This window comes from Tenrec ecaudatus, chromosome 3, assembly GCF_050624435.1.
Source record: "Tenrec ecaudatus isolate mTenEca1 chromosome 3, mTenEca1.hap1, whole genome shotgun sequence".
NCBI classification, from domain to species: Eukaryota; Metazoa; Chordata; class Mammalia; order Afrosoricida; family Tenrecidae; genus Tenrec; species Tenrec ecaudatus.
In genome coordinates this window covers 196,368,104-196,386,936 of record NC_134532.1, presented here as the reverse complement: position 1 = coordinate 196,386,936, position 18,833 = coordinate 196,368,104, and the positions used below count along the sequence as shown (strand labels likewise).

Below are 18,833 nucleotides of genomic sequence, written 5' to 3'. Positions count from 1 at the left end.
CCCTATTGTTATTTTATAAATATATTTACATACGTGTGTGCCTGTATTTATACCTCTATAAATGTCTTCTGCCTCTTAATTCTTTCCTCGATTTCCTTTTACTTTCCTCCTGTCCCTATCATGTTCGATTTTCACTCAGTTCTCAGTAATTCCTCTCAGCTACATTGCACTTGATCAAGCCCCACCAGGCATTCTCTGCCTTCCTTGCTATCAATTTTAGATCACTTGTTGTTCCCTTGTCCCTGAGTTTGTTGGCTCCCTGATTCCTTACCCTCACCTCACCCTCTCCCTTGTTTCCCTGAAACCATCAGTTGTGTTGTTTTCTCCTTGGGATTGTTTATCCTGTCTATCTTATATAAATGGACATGAAAAAAAGAGAGAGAGAAAGAGAAAAGCTTATAAATAGTTCCAGGTCTGTTTGTTGACCCTTATAAATGTTTTTTGATCAAATCTGATGAGGTTCCAAGCCCTGCACCCAAAATCTATTTTTGGGAATCCTCAAGGACTTCATTGCTTTGCTCCCCTTGCTGTTCTGTTGCGCTCCTTTCGTGTTTCATCCTGGTGTGTGTGTGTGTGTGTGTGTGTGTGTGTGTGTGTGTGAGAGAGAGAGAGAGAGAGAGAGAGAGAGAGAGAGAGAGAGAGAGAGAGAGAGAGAGAGAGAGAGAGAGAGAGAGAGAGAGAGAGACTGGGCACAATTCCTGAAATGTGTCTCCAGTGCTGTCCCCCTAGGGCTATGACTCAGTGAGGGGGCACCATGTCTCATGGTAGGGCCAGCCCCATGGTCCTCTCTCTCTCTCTCTTTCCTTCTTAGTTTGCTCCTGTGTGGTCTGAGAAGATCCACCTCTCTCCCCAGGCTGTATACTCAGTGCTGTCCCCAGAAGTGCATGCTTCTGGAGAAGGGGTCCAAATAAGTTGTAATTGGGCCAGCCCCGCAGACCTCTCTGTTAGTTCATTGCTTCATGCCGGTGTTGCCTTCAAGGCTTGGAACACCGGGTTGAGGCTGGTCCCTATCTACGTTTCCTGTGGAGACATAAACAATACCCTCCCCATGGGTGGATTAGTACCTTGTTCCCCCACTACCCACGTCTTTTTTTTTTTCTTTTCTCCTCCCTTTTAGTTGGCTGCCATATATATCCCTGGTTTGGGTCTGACCCCTGCCAGAGTGCCTGGACCTCACCCAGAAATTTAGCATTAAATTTACTAAGCTTTCCCCCTATACCCATTGTGCTTTTTAAGCTTACCTCAGTGGGCTCATGGTGTACTTTTCCTTTTGTGCTTGGCTTACTTTAACATAATTGCCTCCAGTTCTTAACACACAGCGATGTGTTCGTGTGTTAATCACTGCTTTTTAGGGATGCATAGTATTCCATTGTATGTATGTACCAGAGTTTTTTAATACATTCATATGTTGATGGAAATTTAGGTTGTTTCCAAATCTTTACAATTGTGAAATGCACCACATAGAACATCAGAGCACAGATGTCTGGCCGTGGTCTGTTTCTGACTTCTTCTGAGTATATGCCCAGTAGCGGGATTGCTGGGTCATGTGGTAACTTGATTTCCATTTGTTTTAGGTATTGCTAAATTGACTTCCATAATGTCAGCACATACCAACAGGTCCACCAGCAGTAGATGAGAGTTCCTATCTCATGACAGTCCCTCCACACTTGTTACTTTTTGAATTGGACTATCTTTAAGGGTGTTAGGTGGTATCTCATAGTTGTTTCAATTTGCATTTTCCTTTTGGCTAATGATCAGGAACATTTTCTCATACGTTTATTGACCATTTAGATTTCTGCCCCTGTGAAACTTCTGTTCAGTTCCTTTGCCCACCTCCTCAATGGGCTAGTGTTTTTTTTCTTGTAGGCTAGCGGTGTATTGTAGATTTTAGTAATAAGGCCTTTGATGTGTCATTGCTAAAGATGCTTTCCCAATCTGTGGGCTTCCTTGTTACTCTTTTGGAAAATTATTTCGATGTACATGGGTATTTTATCTTCAATATGTCCCACTTGTCAATTTGTGTTTCCTCTGTGTTAGCGTCCTTCACTATTTTTGATAGCCTATGTGTTCACTGCACCAAAGTTCTTATGTGTCCTAATTCCCAATTAATGGTCCTACTAGTTTGGGGCTTTACCTCAAGGTCTGAAATCTACCTTGAGTTTATTCTTGTGTTTTGGGTGAGGTAAAGGTGCTGCTTCATTTTTCTGCAGGAAAGCATCCATTTTTTCCAGCATCACTTGTTGAAGAGGGCATCTGCTTCCCATTTGATCTTTTTTTGGGCCCTTATCATAGATCTGTTGTCTGTATGCTGATGATTTCATTTCTGGGTTTTCAGTTCTTTTCCGTTGGTCTGAATATCTGTCATTATACCAGTACCACACTGTTTTGATCACTGTGGCTGTATAATACTCAAGTAAAGCAAACCCTTCTACTTTATTCTTCATCTTGAGGAGTTCTCTGCTAACTCTGGGCTTCTTCTCTCTCTCAGTAGTAAGTTTTTCCAATTCTTTGAAAGAATGTGTTGATATTTGTATCAGGATAATGTTAAACTTATAAAGTGCCTCGGGAAGGACGGACATCTTTACTATATGAAGTCTTCTAATCCATGAGGATGGGATAATATTCTATTTGTGGAGGTCACTCTTAGTTTCTTTTTTTTAACAATTTATTAGGGGCTCATACAACTCTTATCACAGTTCATACATATACATACATCAATTGTATAAAGCACATCTGTACATTCTTTGCCCTAATCATTTTTTTCTCCTCTTTTCTTTTTTTACATTTTATTAGGGACTCATACAACTCTTATCACAATCCATACATATACATACATCAATTGTATAAAGCACATCCATACATTCCCTGCCCCCAATCATTCTCAAAGCATTTGCTCTCTACTTAAGCCCTTTGCATCAGGTCCTCTTTTTTTCCCCTCCCTCCCCGCTCCCCCCTCCCTCATGTGCCCTTGGTAATTTATACATCGTTATTTTGTCATATCTTGCCCTATCTGGAGTCTCCCTTGCCCCCCTTCTCTGCTGTCCCTCTCCCAGGGAAGAGGTCACATGTGGCTCCTTGTAATCAGTTCCCCCTTTCCAACCCACTCACCCTCCACTCTCCCAGCATCACCCCTCACACCCTTGGTCCTGAAGGTATCATCCACCCTGGATTCCCTATGCCTCCAGCCCTCGTATGTACCAGTGTACAGCCTCTGCCCTATCCAGCCCTGCAAGGTAGAATTCGGATCATGGTAGTTGGGGGGAGGAAGCAGCCAGGATCTGGGGGAAAGCTGTGTTCTTCATCGGTACTACCTCGCACCTAATTAACCCATCTACTCTCCTAAATCCCTCTATGAGGGGATCTCCATTGGCTGACACTTGGGCCTTGGGTCTCCACTCTGCACTTCCCCCTTCATTTAATATGGTATATATATATATATATATATATACACACACACATATATATATACATATACACATAGATACACACACATATATACATACACACACATATATCTTTTTTTTGTGCATGATGCCTTATACCTGGTCCCTTGGCACCTCGTGATCGCACTGGCCGGTGTGCTTCTTCCATGTGGGCTTATTTGCTTCTGAGCTAGATGGCCGCTTGTTCACCTTCAAGCCTTTAAGACCCCAGACACTATCTCTTTTGATAGCCGGGCACCATCAGCTTTCTTCACCACATTTGCTTATGCAGCCATTTGTCTTCAGCGATCCTATCATGGAGGTGTGCAGTCAATGATATGATTTTTTGTTCTTTGATGCCTGGTAACTGATCCCTTTGGGACCACTCGATCACACAGGCAGGTGTGTTTCTTATAATAAAGTTCTGTAGCTTTCTTGTGCAAATCTTTGGGTATTTTTAGTTAATTATATTCCTAGATTTTTCCCTCGTGCTTGGCTATTATGAAGGGTATTGCCTTTTTTACCTCTTCTTCCATGTCTCGTACAATGTATATAGTAGTCTGAGAGAGTTCTGTTTGATGATCTTGTATCCTATCACCCTACCAGAACTCCTAGCACAAGCTGCTGGAAATCAAGAGGAAGATTCTTAACAAGATGGATTGATACAGTGGCTGTCCAATGGCCTAGAATTAACAATAATATGAGAATAATGTATAACCTGGCAGTATCCTATTATGTTTTACAGTGTTTATATTCACTGTGTCTCATTCTGATACATCTACTTATGCATTTACTTGAGAGAGGGAAGGAGGAGAGAGTGGGAGGTTTATCTTCAAGAAAGAAAGGATCAACGTGAAGGTCACAAGAAACCCTGAAACCTGCTCTGGATTGTAGAGCACCTAAGGTACACGGAAGAAATTATGTAGTAAAAGAGCTGAACAGAAATTCTCAAAAGGCACCTCCAGAAGACAATGTAAAACTTTGCTTTTTTTCACTCCAGATCTTTCTTTGCACATTTCAAGAGTGACTTGTGGAAAGAAAGATCTGGAGAGAAAAAAGAAAAATTGAAGAACGCGTTCAGCATATTTCAAGCTGGAAGCACTGAAAGAAATATTGAAGCCTGGAGTTGCAATATTTGAGGATTCCTTAGGCAAATATGGAATGGTTCAGGAAGCATCAAAAGAAGGTAGAAGACGACTACGCAGTAATTGCACCAAAGGAACTGGTAGACAGGTAACCATTTCAATAGGTCGCATATGATCAAGGACCAATGTTGCTAAAGGAAGACGTCCTCACAATTGACAGAATACCAATCGGAATGTTTGTATAAGTTAATGAAGTGCTAACTTCTTTATGCCAAAACATTTGGAAGACAACTACCTGACCAACCAACTGGAAGAGATACATATTTGTGCCCATTCCAAAGAAAGGTGACCTAACCTGATGTGGATATTATCAAACAGGGTGGTTAATATAACATTCAAGTAAAATATGCTAAATCATTAGAAAATGTTTGCAACAATGGTTGCATGAGTTTATACAGGCAGGTGCCAGAAATTCAAGCCAGATTCAGAAGAGAATCTGGAATGAGGGTTAATATTGCTGACATCAGATGGGTCTTAACTCAATGCAAAGAATACCAGAAAGATGTTGAATTGTGTTTTATTAACTACATAAAGGCATCATCAGAGTATCATCAACAGAGCATTACAGTTCACTTGTGTGGGTGATAACAAATTATGGACAACATTGAGAAGAACTAGTAGTCTTCCAGAACACTTCACTGTGTCCTTATGGAGCCTGAACCTGAACCAAGAGGCAGATATTTGAACACAACAAGGGACTGTTGCATGGCTTAGAGTCATGAAAGGTGTGCTTCAGGGCTGTATTGTTCACCATATTTCTTTAATCTTTATGCTTTGCCAATCAGGAATGGAGGAAGGCTCATTAACAACCTGGCAATATGCAGATGAGGAGACCTAGTGAGTTATGCATTGGGCTCCTAACCCAATGGTTACTCAGTGGTTCACGATGAAGAACACAGCTTTCCCCCAGATCCTGGCTGCTTCCTCCCCCCAACTACCATGATCCGAATTCTACCTTGCAGGACTGGATAGGGCAGAGGTTGTACACTGGTGCATATGGGAGCTGGAGGCACAGGGAATCCAGGGTGGATGATACCTTCAGGACCAGGGGTGTGAGGGGTGATACTGGGAGAGTAGAGGGTGAGTAGGTTGGAAAGGGGGAACTGATGACAAGGATCCACATGTGAACCTCCTCCCTGGGAGACTGATGGCAGAGAAGTGGGGGAAGGGAGGCTCCGGATAGGGCAAGATATGACAAAATAACAATCTATAAATTATCAAGGGCTCATGAGGGAGGGGGGAGCCGGGAAGGGGGGGGAAGAGGACCTGATGCAAAAGGCTTAAGTGGAGAGCAAATGCTTTGAAAATGTTTAGGGCAAAGAATGTATGGATGTGCTTTATACAATTGATGTATGTATATGTATGGGTTGTGATAAGAGTTGTATGAGCCCCTAATAAAATGTAAAAAAAAAATAATAAAATAAATGTTTAGAAAAAAAAAAAAGCTCAGTGGTTCAAAGCTGCCAGCTATTCAAAAGGAGAAGAATGAGAAATTCTATTCTCATACAGATTTACAGCCTCAGAAACCCACAGGGACAGTTTTCCTCTGATCCATAGGGTTGCTGTGAGTCAGGATTGATTCGAGGACAGTGAGCAAGGACTCGCAGCACTTGCTGATGAAAATCAGGGACTGTAGCCTCCAGTGTGGGTTACAACCCAATGTAAAGAAAGCTAAAATCCCCACAACCAGACTAATCAATAGCATCATGTTAAATGGGGAAAAGATTGAAGTTACCAAGTATTTCGTCTTACTTGGGTCCACAATCAATGTTCATAAAAGCAGTAGTCAAGAAATCAGATAATATGTTACATTGGAAAAATCTCCTGTTCAAGACCTCTTTACAGCGTTGAAGAGCAAGGCTGTTATTTGGGGAACTGAGGTGTAGCTGACCAAAGCCATGGTATGTTCAATGTGCATGTGAAAGTTCGACATTGAATAAGGAAAACAAGAAAAAAAATCTATGCATTTGGTGAAGAATATTGAAAGTACCTTGGACTGTCAGAAAAACAAATCAATCTGTCTTGGAAAAAGTACAACTTAAATGCTCCTTCGAAAAGCAGATGGCAAGACTTTGTCTCACGTATATTGAAGTGTTATCAGGAGGGATCATTCCCTAGAAAAGGACATCGTGTTTGGTAAAGTAGTGAGCCTGTGAAAAAGAGGAAGACCCTCCGTGAGACGGATTGACACAGTGACTACAACAAAACAGAATAAATTGAGGATGGCAAGCAGTGTTTCATTCTGTTGTACAGAGTCTCTATGAGTTGGAACTTATTTGAGTTAATGATTGTTCTATAAATTTGAATAGTAGTTGCATTAATTAGACTTCCTTGTAGGCATATAACTATTATTTATATGCACAGTACTTCAAGGTATTTCTTGAAATATTCTTTTTGACAATAAACGTGACACCAATCCTCTTGAAGTTGTCATTCCAAGTAGAATAAACCATATGATTATCTGACTCAGATAGCCATTACCGGTTCATTTAAGCTTACTAATGCCTACCACATTGATCTATCCGAGTTCCATTTTATTATTGATGGCTTCCAAGTTCTCTAGATTCATGCTTTTCGTGTTCCCTACAACTTTTTACATTCTATTTAGCTTAAAAACAAATGTACCTGTTCTTCTCACTTTGAGTCTTGCTGCATCCACAAATGAAGATCCTGAAAGTTTCACTCCATGCATGTCATTGTGGTCAACTCTCCTTTGAAGAGGCAGGTATTCCCCAGTCCTATTTTGAATGCTTTACAAGCGGAGGGGTGCATCTTCCAGCACTCTAGCTGACAAGGTTTCACTGCTATCCATTAGATTTTCAGCGTTGAATCCCTCTGAAATGGATGACCTATTTCTTATTTCTGGTCTGTTCCTGGTGTAGATGCTTTGCTGAAACCTGTTCACCTTAAGTGACCCTGCTGGCATTTGAAAAATCGGTGTGATAGCTTCCACCATCACAGCTCCATGCAAGCCATCCCAGTATGACAAATTGACTGATAAATGGTGGCACACTGGCTTTAAAATAATACATCCTCCAGAATATCCCATGCGAGACTGAAGGGTACTATCTATTATTATAACTCTTTGTGTATTGCCCCCATCATTCATTTGGGACTGGGAATTCCTTGAGAGAAATGGCCACTTCTTACTCATCTTTGTACCCCCTTCCTTTCCTCATAGAGAACAGGTGCTCTGAAAATCTTTGCTAAATTGAATTGAAAAGAGAGAGAAGGCATCTAGAATGGAATTAGACTCCAACACACCTGCTTCTATATAAGTCAGAAACAGTTTCTTAATATTAGTGTTAACACTTTTTGTTTAACATTAAACTCTTTTTTTGTTTGGGCATGCCATCAAAATAAAATTTAAGTTGCTGATTTAAGACTACAAATTTTTATCATTTAAAAAATTACATTAAGCCTCTGTGTGTACACAGCATTTCCTGGTCACATTTACATACTTTCCACTTTCTTGTCAACAATGTTGTTGTTAGATGTCATCAAGTGGGCTCTGTGCAACAGAGGCATCTTGTTGATCCTTCACGATCTTCAGGAACAGTGGTGTGCTTTAATTCCATTGTGGTGGTAACCTGTCATTCTATCGTTTCTCTGTTGTGTTTTTATCCTCCTGTCTATCCCTTTCTCAAGTTGGGACAGCAAACAAACCTGACCAGTCTATTTGGAATATTTATTTGCTATCATAATATTCCACAGAGTGGTTTCATGCATGCAAGTGTCATGTATGAGGGGGGATTCAAGAAGTTCATCTAAAATCCCATGATCTTTTATTCCATTTCCCACCCACTGTTTTGAAGGCCAAGTGTACGCATAGCATTAGTGCTATGGAATGCATAGGAACCAGGGGTCTATTCTCATGACGTTTACATTCTCCAGCGCTTGGCTGTTCAGAATGCAGACTAGGCGTTTGTCAGACATACAGATGACCAGATCCCACCATAGATTTATTGAATCGAAATCTGTATTCAAGAAGACTTCATCTAATACCGGAACATACTAAAATTTAATGTGGTCAGTCTAGAGCTTCAGTTCCATCATATGCATGTGAACGCTGGCCAATGAAAGAGGCAGACAGAAGAACTGACGCCTCTAAATTAATTGTGATATTAGTGAAGCTTACTGATTATATCAGGGTCTTTCTGAGGAACAAGCAGTCTTAAATGCAAACTAGAACTGTCCTTAAAAGCTAGCATGACAAGACTTCATGTTATTTACTTTGGACTTGTTATCAGGAAAGACTCATTACTAGAAAGGTATATTATAATTGGTAGAGTCAGCAAAAATGATGGAAACCCTCCTGGACATAAATGGACGGAAAAGCTACATTAACGGGCCCAAATATGCAAGAGTTGTGAGCATGGTACACGACTGGACAACATTTCATTGCAGACCAACCAATGAGTTGGTGCTGACTCAATTCAAATGCATTTATTGGTTTGATCCAAGGGAGTGACCCAACTGACACCTGCATTGGTAGTGAGTTTTTCTAGGGGAAGCCTTCCAAAGACAAGTGGATGTGCAGGGGCATCATCAGCATTGCCAACCGACGGGCCACAGAGCAACAATTTTATCACCTGCTCCTGCGCCTACCTGGACAAGACCCACACCAACTTCAGGCAGGCTGTCCGGGGCTTCAATACACTCTGTCATAGTGAATAACACATAGCGAATACCCCCAAACCATAACCCCACCACAGTGCTCTGGGATCCTGATGAGAGATGATGCTCAGATTGGTCAGGAGCCGAAGAAGACGTAGCAGAAAAGAGGCCATAGGACTACAGTGACGATGGGCCAGCCTCAGCTGTCATACTTCCAAGATGGCAAGAACCTCCAGTCAGGTCCTTGAAGTCGTTCATAGAGAAAGAGCCATCCACCAGCACAGCTGCCCCTGCAGTCGACAGGCCCACCTGAGGATTTTTGGACTTCTGGTCCTTTAGCTTACCCGTTGTTCCTGCATTCTGATGCCTGCCCTCCCCAAGGAGATGCTAAAACATTCGCCCGTTGCCTGGATCCCCTCTGCTGTGAGCCCCCAGGAGACGAGCTTCCCCTCCCTACTCCCAGTACAGAGTGCTTGACTCTCTGCCCTCCTTGGCAGGTGCAGACCCTTACCCAGTAGGGGTGGGGCTGGTTTTCTCATCCCTGTCTCCTTGCCATCTCAGGGAAGAACTATTTATGCCATCAGTTCCCAGGCCTGTGGTATCATCTGGGAACTTGTTAGAAATGCAGATTCATAGACCCCAGAATTCAGGATCCATGCAGCCCTCTGGCCTTAGAACTACTGGTGGAGTTAAAAAGCTGGATGGGGCCTTATTGTGCTTTCCCAGACCTGACTCCTCTTCTGCAGGTCTGGCTTGCCAAAGTGTATGCCCAAGAGGAGACCAGCTGCCAATGGTTGTCACAGGTCTCCTCTCACTACTGCGTCCTGCACAACAAACCCCAATAAACACATTTGAAATGAACCTTTGATTAGTTCGACCAGGTTACTCTAATGTGTGTATCAAGATTTAATCCTTTCCAAATTTTTTGACTTTACAAATGCCATTCAATTTGTTAAATCTGCTTCTAGTACACTCCATCAATTTTTCGATATATTTATTTGAAGGAATGAAGCATGTTTGACATAGCTTTGTACCATATATAAATGCTCAATTAAAAACAAAACCGAACCCACTACCGTCTGGTTGTTCTGAAGCATGGCGGAAATGGAGTGAATTATGAATGAATGAGTGAATGGAAGAGGAGTTGTCTTGACTATGTATTTCTTGAAGGCAGGGGCAATATCTCTTCCATTCTGAAATTGTCAATGCTTTTCAGGAAAATGATCTGTAAATGCTTTTTAAAAAATTAGGTTGTAATGTCCTTGAACTAACTACAGGCTTTTCTTTGTTGTTGTTGTTTTTATCATTGGTTTCTGGTTGTTGTTTCATTTTCTTTTGTTGCTTTGTTTTGCTCTGTCTTGTTTTTGTGCATGTTATTATCTCTGCAGGTCTGTCTAAATAAAATAGGCTGGATGAACAATCTGGAGGAGAAAACAATGGGACCGATGGTTCTAGGGGACATGGGGGAGGGGAAGGTGGGAGGAAAGGAAGTGGTGTTAACAAACCCAGGGACGAGGGAACAAGTGACCCAAATAGGTGGTGAGAAGGGTGTAGGAGGCCTAGTAGGGCTTGATCAAGGGTAATATAACCAAGAGGAAACCTAAATGAAGGCTGAGCATGATAGTGGGACAAGGGAAAAGTAAAAGGAAATAGAGGAAATAACTTGGAGGCAAAGGGCATTTATAGAAGTCTAAATACAGGCATGTACATATGTAAATATATTTATATATGATGATGGGGAAATAGATCTATGTGCATATATTAGTATTAAGGTAGCAGATGGACATTGGGCCTCCACTTAAGTACCCCCTCAGTGCAAGAACACTTTGTTCTATTAAACTAGCATTCCATGATGCTCACCTTCCCAACATGATCAGGCATCAATGAACAAAAAAATCATACCATTGTGTCCTCACCTTCACAGTAAGATCACTGAAGACAAATGTGTGCATAAGCAAAAGTGGTGAGAAAAACTGACGGAGACCAGCTATCAAAAGATATAGCACCTGGGGCCTTAAAGGTTTGAAGGTAAACAAGCAGCCATGTAGCTGAAAAGCAACAAAGTCCACATGGAAGAAGCACACCAGCCTGTGCGATCACAAGGTGTTGAGGGATCAGGCATCAGGCATCAAAGGACAAAAAAATCATTGTAAATGAGGGGGTGTGTTGATTGGGTCCCAAGACCCATCTGTAGACAACTGGACAGACATCCCCTTACAGAAGGGTCGTGGGGAGGAGATGAGTCAGCCAGGGTGCCGGGTCGCAACGATGAAACATACAACTTTCCTCTAGTTCCTAAATGCTTTCTCCTCTCCCCACTATCATGATCCCAATTCTATCTTATAAATCTGGCTAGACCAGAGGATGCACACTGGTACAGATAGGAACTGGAAACACAGGGAATCCAGGACGATGATCCCTTCAGGACCAATGCTGAGAGTGGCGACTCCGATGGCGTGGAAAGGGGGAGCCGATTACAAGGATATACATATAACCTCCTCCCTGGGGGATAGACAACAGAAAAGTGGGTGAAGGGAGATGCGGGACAGTGTAAGATATTACAAAATAATAATAATTTATAAATTATCAGGGTTCATGAGGGAGGGGGGAGTGGGAAGAGAGGGGAAAAGTGAGAAGCTGGTACCAAGGGCTCAAGTAGAAAGCAAATGTTTTGAAAATGATGACGGCAACAAATGCACAAATGTGCTTAACACAATGGATGGATGGATGGATTGTGATAAAATTTATATGAGCTCCCAATAAAATGATTTAAAAAGAGAAAAAGAAAAATTTGTTTTGAGAAAATAATTTTAAACAAAAGCTACTTTAACAGACATTATGACAATTTATTTGTATTAACTCCAAAATAGAAACACCCTAAATAAATCCACTGTAAAAAAATTAAGTTGTAGTTTTTGGATAAGAGGACGTGTATTTACTCCTGGCACAGAACTCCAAAGATATAAGCAGTTAAAAGATAAATACAATTTTGAGTGCTATGCTCAAAATTGTTGCCTCAGTTAATAACCACATAACTTTGTGAACTGATTGTGTGTTGCAGAGATAAAACCTGAATACTGAAATTTAAGAATCTTTAAGGCATTCGCACCATTAATGTCAGAGTCTGACAATTCTCTATTTCTTTTTTGTACTTTCCCCCCTTATCATTTTATTGGGATCTCACAGTTCTTATAACATTCCATACATCAGTTGTATCAAGCATATTTGTACATATGTTGCCATCATCATTTCCAAGACATTTTCTTCTTGAGCCCTTGAAATCAGCTCCTCTTTTTCTCCCTCCCTCCCCTCCCCTCTCACCCTCCTTTATCATCTTTGATCAATTATATAGTTATTTCATATCTTACACTGTCATTTTTCTCCCTTCACCCACATTTTCATTATTCGTCCCCTTTGTGGGATGATATCCAATCTTGTGATGGGTTCCCCTTTTTTCACCTTTCCCCCTCCCTGACCATCCACCTACCCTCATGATATCACTACTCCTATTACTGTTTCTGAGGGGTTTATCTTTCCTGAATTCCCTGCGTCAAGAACTATTATCTGTACCAATGTGTGTTCTCCAGTCTAGTAATATTTGTAAGTTAGAACTGGGTCATGGTAGTGTGGAGGAGGAAGTATTCAGGAACTAGAGGAATAGCGTGTGCTACACTAGACCTTGGTTGAAGTGTCCCTTCCTTACACCATTTCTCTGGGGGAATATCTAATTATCTATAGATGAGCTTTGGAACTCCACTTTAACCCCCCTCTTTCACATCAATATAGTTGTTTGTTTTGGATCTTTTGATCCCTGTTGTCTGATCCTATTGATACCCTATGATCACACAGGCTGGTGTGCTTCTTCCAAGTGGGCTTATATGCATCCCTGCTTGATGTCTGCACCTTTGACTTCAAGCCTTTAAGAACCCAGAGTAGGCACCATCCGCCCTCTTCACCACATCTGCTTATATACCCATTTTGTCTTCAGTGACCATGTCAGGAAGGTGAGTATCAAAGAGTGCCTGGTTATCAGAACTCAGTGTTCTTGTGTTAAGGAAAGTCTTATGTAGAGGCCACAAATCCATCTGCTGTCTTAATACTTATCATATAAGTATATGTACATAGACGTCTATCCCTTTCATTATAAATTAATATATTTACATATATACATGCCTGTAGCGATACCTCTGTAAATAGCTTTCTCCTCCTGTTTCTTTCCTCGATTTCCTTTCACCTTCCTCCTATGCCACTATCGCTTTCACTGTCCATTTGGCTCTCAGTCTTTACTCATGACTACATTGCTCTTGATCAAGCCCTACCTAGAATTATATGCCCTCCATACCATCAATTTTAGATCTCTTGTTGTTCCCTTATCTCTGAGTTTGTTGGCTTCCCTTACCCCCTCCCCGGCCCCTCCTCTCCCATATTACCCTGGAAACACTGGTCCTGCAGTTTTCTCCTCAGATTGTTCATCCTGGCTATCTTGTGTAGATAGATATGGGGTGAAAGAAAAAGAAAAACAAAACTTAATAAGAAACAAATGAAACAAAGCAGAGCAGGAGAAAAAAACAACAAAGAAACGATAGTTCTAGGCCTGCCTGCTGACCCTTATGTATGTTTTCCGATAAAGTCTGATGAGGTGCCAAGCCCTGTCGCCCAAGTCAGAAGTCCATTTTCAGGATTCCTTGGGGACTTTGCTCCCCTTGCTGCCAGTCGCATTTCCTTCCCCTGTAGGCCAATGAGGGAAGTCGCATCTCCTGGTGGGGCCTGGCCCTACTGTCCTCTCTATGCACTGGTTGCTCCGAGCAGGGATGTCGTCCCTGGGGCTTGGTGGGCCATGCTAAGGTTCTCTCTCGTTTTCATTCTCTCTCTCTTAGGAGTCTGGCAATTCTTAAAGTGCATTTTGCCTTATTAGTAGGGGTAGCTCTCTTTCTGCAAAGATGGAAGGGTGAAAAAGAAAGGGCCCTTTACAGCATCTTCCCCAATTCTCCGAGTTACTTCCCCTTGGGCATCTGAGGGGCGGTGAGGCTGAAACACCTTCCAACCTTAGACGGCGCTGGAACAATAGAAAGCAAACTACTCCCCTGGCAGGTCGTTTCCTGCGGGCGGAACGGAGGTGTCGAGACCTCCGGGCGCGGGGGGCACAGGAGATGGGCGGACGCACGACCCGGCGGTTGCCTGGTAACGGCCGCCGGCGGCGTGCCTGCGTAATAAGGTCCGGCAGGCGTGTCGCCGGCCCGCAGTGGGACCCCGCAGCCCGTTCTTTCCGCGCCGGCGGCTTGTCCCGCGCGTTGGCGGGCCGGGGCCGGGGAGATGTTGCAGGAGGAGTCGGATCTGTCCCTTCTGATTGCCCACATCGTCCAAAAGCTCAAAGGCTCCAATCTGTACGCTCAGTTGGAGCGGCAGGCCTGGGTAAGCGGGGCCGGGCGCGAGGGGAGGGGAGCGGCGGGCGGGGTCGCCTCGCCGTCGCCAGCCGCTCGGCCGGCCGGCCGGGCGTGGGCGGGAGTCCGCCGCCGGGCTCTCGGGCTCCGGTCCCGTGTCCCGCGGCCCCGCTGCCAGGTGCGGGCCGGGCTCTGCACGCCCCGCCCCGGGCGGGGGGAAGGTGGGTGGGGCGCGCCCCGCCTTTCTGCAGGCCGAGAACCGCCCAGGCTGTTTTTGCTCTTGTCTTTGCCTGCGTCCCCTCCTGTCCGCAGCTGGACGCGGGGAAGGAAGTCTGGGCCGTGTCAGCCCGTGGGGGCAGGCCCCCACGTGCCCTTTTGCTCTCGCATCCCCCTATCTGCCCTTCTTGCTCGGGTCTCTCACGGCAGCGATACCTCCTTTATCCTCTGGTCCTGTATTTAGGGAGCATTTTGTAATGGGAGGAGCCCTGGTGGCATCATGGATTATGGGTTGGGAGGCCAACCACAAGGTCAGGAGCTCAAAACCAGCAGCCGCCCCGCGGAAGAAAGACGAGGCTTTCTTACTGCCTTAGAGAATGGCAGTCTGGAAACGCACCGGGGCAAGTCTGCCCTGCCCTCTAGGGCAAGATGAGTCAGAATTGACTCGTTGGCAGTGAGTGTGGAGAGGTGTTTGTTTTTTGTTTGTTTGTAGTGAGGGTGCCCAGGTTAACCAGAATATCTTTGCCTTTCCCCTGAATGTTAAATAAATGGAACCAAACCGCACGCCAACCTGTGAGAGTGCTTTCTTTCGCTTCGCATAATGTTTCTGAGATTCATCCTTGGTGCATATTTGAGTTGTTACTTTTTATTGCTTAGTCGTATTCCGTTGCTTGGATAAGTCGCCACTGGCTGTGGGGCATTTATTTTTGATGTTTCCGGGGCTAGAAATTTTGAGTAAGACAGATATAAATATTCTTGTGTGGATGTTTGCTTTCATCCCTCTTTTGTGCGGAACTATGGAATTGTATGGTGTAAACATATGTTGAATTCTGCGGGAAACTTTGCAAAGTAGCTGTTCAGTTTTGAATTCTCATCAACAAATTGTGTTCCAGTTGTCTTGTGTCCTCCCTAGAATTTGACATTGTTAGTTTCTAATTAATTAACTGTACTCTTTTTATGAATGTGATATCGCATTTTAGTTTTAATTGCTTATTCCTACTAACGAGAGATGTTGCCCACCTTTTCAATTGCATGCATTTTAGTGAAGCAGTCTCCTGGAAGACATCGATTGCGTCTTGGTGTGAGTTCCAACAACTGTGTGTGGAAGATGGCTTTTATCAGATAGATTTTGTAAATGTTTCGTCTCCGTCTGTGACTTTAAATTTTCTGACTGTGGCTTGCAAAGAGCGAAAGTTACGAATTTTGATAACATTCGTAATTGTATTCTTTTGTGATTCATATTTTTTGTGCCCAACCTAGGAATCAGTGCCTAACTCACGGTCTCAAAGATCGTCTGTTTATTTTCTCTTGTTCTCAAGGTTTTTATTATTTTAGTTTTACATTTAAGTCTGTGTTCCATCTTGATTTTATTTTTGTGCATGGTACAAGTTGACTTGGTTTTGAGTTTTGCATATGGATGGCCAATATTTCCAGTATTTGTTAAGGGGGGAAAAAAGCAAAACTATCTTTATTTCTTTAAATTCTTTGACATATTTGTTCAAAATTGATTTATGTTTGAAATAATCTCATACAGTTATTTCTTGATTTTCTATATTGTTTTGTTGATTTATCTATCAGTATGCCATTATCACATTATCTTAATTTTCGTAACTTTATTGTCAATCTTAAGGAGCCTTGGTGGTGCTAAGGGTTATGTGTTAGTCTACTAATGGCAAGGTCAGTGGTTTAAACCCACCGACCACTGTGCAGGGGTCTCTCTGCTCTGGTAAAGATTCTTAATCTCTGAAACCCTATTTAGGCTGCTATGAATTGGAGTTGACTGATGACATTGGGTTCATAGTAAATCTTGAAATCAACTTTAATTTTTTCCTCCTCATTTCACAATTGTATTTTGGGTATTTTAGGTCTTTTAGATTGACTTACAAGATTTAGAATCAGTTTATAAATTACTCCAGAAAAGATTGCTAGGATTTTGATTGGGATTATGTTGAATCTGTATATCATTTTGGGAGGAGTTTGCCTATAATATTATTAAAATTTGTGATCCATGAACATTGTATATATCTTCTTCATTTTCTTTTGTCAGAGTTTTCTAGTTTCAGCAAATAAATCCTGTTTAGTTTATTTCTTGATGCTGTTATAAATGGCCCATTTTAATGAGCATTATTTGGTCATTAGTATATAGAGATAAATTGATATTTATTTATTTTCTGTGCGTCCTGAGATGTTGATAAGCTTACTTGTTAGTTCTAGTACCTTGGGGAGGGACTTTCCACGTACATGGGTCATATGAAAATAAAGACAGTTCATTCTTCCTTTCCCATCTCTCTTCCCATTATTTCTTTCTCTGGTATTGCTGATTGGAACCTTTATATCCCAAACCCACTGCCATAGTGTTTCCAAGAACTGTAAATCTTTATGGGAACCGGTAGCCTCATCTTTTCCCCCCACAGAGTCAACCCAAACCAAACACTGCCACCGAGTCGGTGGTGACTCATAGCGACCCAATAGGACATGGTGGAACTGCCCCTGCGAGTTTCTGAGACTGTAGCTGTTTATCGGAGTAGAAAGGTAATTTTTCTCCAGCAAAGCAACTGTATTTTTCGAACTACAGACCTTGTGGATCACTGCTTAACAAGTAACCACAGCTGCTGTTACATAGTTACTGTGTATCATCAGACTCATAGTTTTTTTTTCTTTTTTTACATTTTATTCGGGGCTCATACAACAGACTGATAGTTTATTTTTCTTTTCCCTTAATAACATCCCAATGTCTCATGGAAAGACATCTTGGTTGCTCCCAAGTCTGGGCTGTTAGGGGCAAAGCTGCTGGCTGTAAATACTCATGGACAGGTTTTTGTGTGGACTTGGGTTTTCAAGACACTTGAGTAAATACTAAGGAGTGAGATTACTGCATCGTATGGTAAGCCTATGTCTGGCTTTGTAAGAAATTGCCAGACTAACTCCTCAAGTGGCTGTAGCTTTCCTGTTGGAAGAGAAACAGAGTTCCGGTTGCTCCACATTCTTGTAATTTAGGATTTTCAGTGTTTGGGGTTTTAGTCATTCTGATAATGCTGTTGCGTTCAGTGCTGTTGAGTCTGTTTCAGCTCATAGCAGCCCCACGCGACAGAACAGCATTGGCCTCTGGGGTTTCTAGTTTGTAACCTCCAGAGGAGCACATCGCCAAGTCTTTCTTCCATGGAGTCTCAGGGTCGTTCGAACTGCCAGTCTTTGGTTAGCAGCTGAGTGCTTAATCTTGTTTTAGTAGAGCTCCTTAATAAACATGCAGTAGTATCTTATTGTTCTTTTAATTTGTGATTCTCCAATGATGTCCAATTTTGAACATCTTATTTGTTCTCTTTGTGTGTGTATGTGAGGTGTCTATTCAGAGTTTATCCATTTTTAATTGTGTTGTTTGAATTTAAAGAGTTCTGTGTATATTTGTATGTGTCCTTTATCAATTTTGTTTTATAAATATTTCCTCAGTTGTGCCTTGTGTTTTCATTTCCATAACAGTGTCACAGAGCAGATTTTTAAAATCTTGATGAAGCCCAACTTACCAGTTTTTTCTCTCATCGATCATGGTTCAGGTGTATTGCAAAAACTCATTACCAATTCTAGGCCACTTAGATTTTCTCCTATGTTCAAGAAGTTTTATAGTTTCATATTTTACATTTAGATTTATGGTCCATTTGGAATTTTGTAAAGAAAACAAAATCTAAAATCTTGATTAGAAGAAATCTTGAGAGTCACTTTTTGTATGGGGATATTGAGTGGCAAAGACTATCCTGTGTCTATTGAATTGCCATTGTCCCTTTGTAATATACAATCAGTATTATTGTGGTTATTGTTAGATGCTTTCCAGTTGGTTCTAACTCATAGCGACCTTATTATATATAACAGAATGAAGTACTGCCTGGTTCCACACCATCTTCACAATTGTTTGCTGCCCTTCTACTTTCCGAAGTATGATGTCCTTTTCCAGGGGTGGAGCTCACCTGATAGCACATCCAAAGTATGTGAGATGAAGTCTTACCATCCTTGTTTCTAAAGAGCATTCTGGCTATATTTCTTCCAATACAGATCAGTTT

At 42.2% G+C, this 18,833-nt stretch overlaps 1 protein-coding gene across 3 annotated transcripts in view; it reads left to right on the top strand.

Annotated features, from left to right (window-relative positions):
- Positions 1–14,376: 14,376 nt before the first annotated feature.
- Positions 14,377–18,833, top strand: part of TBC1D19 (TBC1 domain family member 19) — a 134,605-nt gene continuing 130,148 nt past the window's right edge. The window contains exon 1 of one of the 3 annotated variants that reach the window (XM_075544459.1): positions 14,377–14,596. In XM_075544459.1, coding sequence (XP_075400574.1) covers positions 14,498–14,596 — 99 coding nt within the window. In that variant the 5' untranslated portion in view covers positions 14,377–14,497. The remainder of the gene's footprint in view (positions 14,597–18,833) is intronic. The other 2 variants (XM_075544460.1, XM_075544461.1) reach the window with 2 other exon arrangements.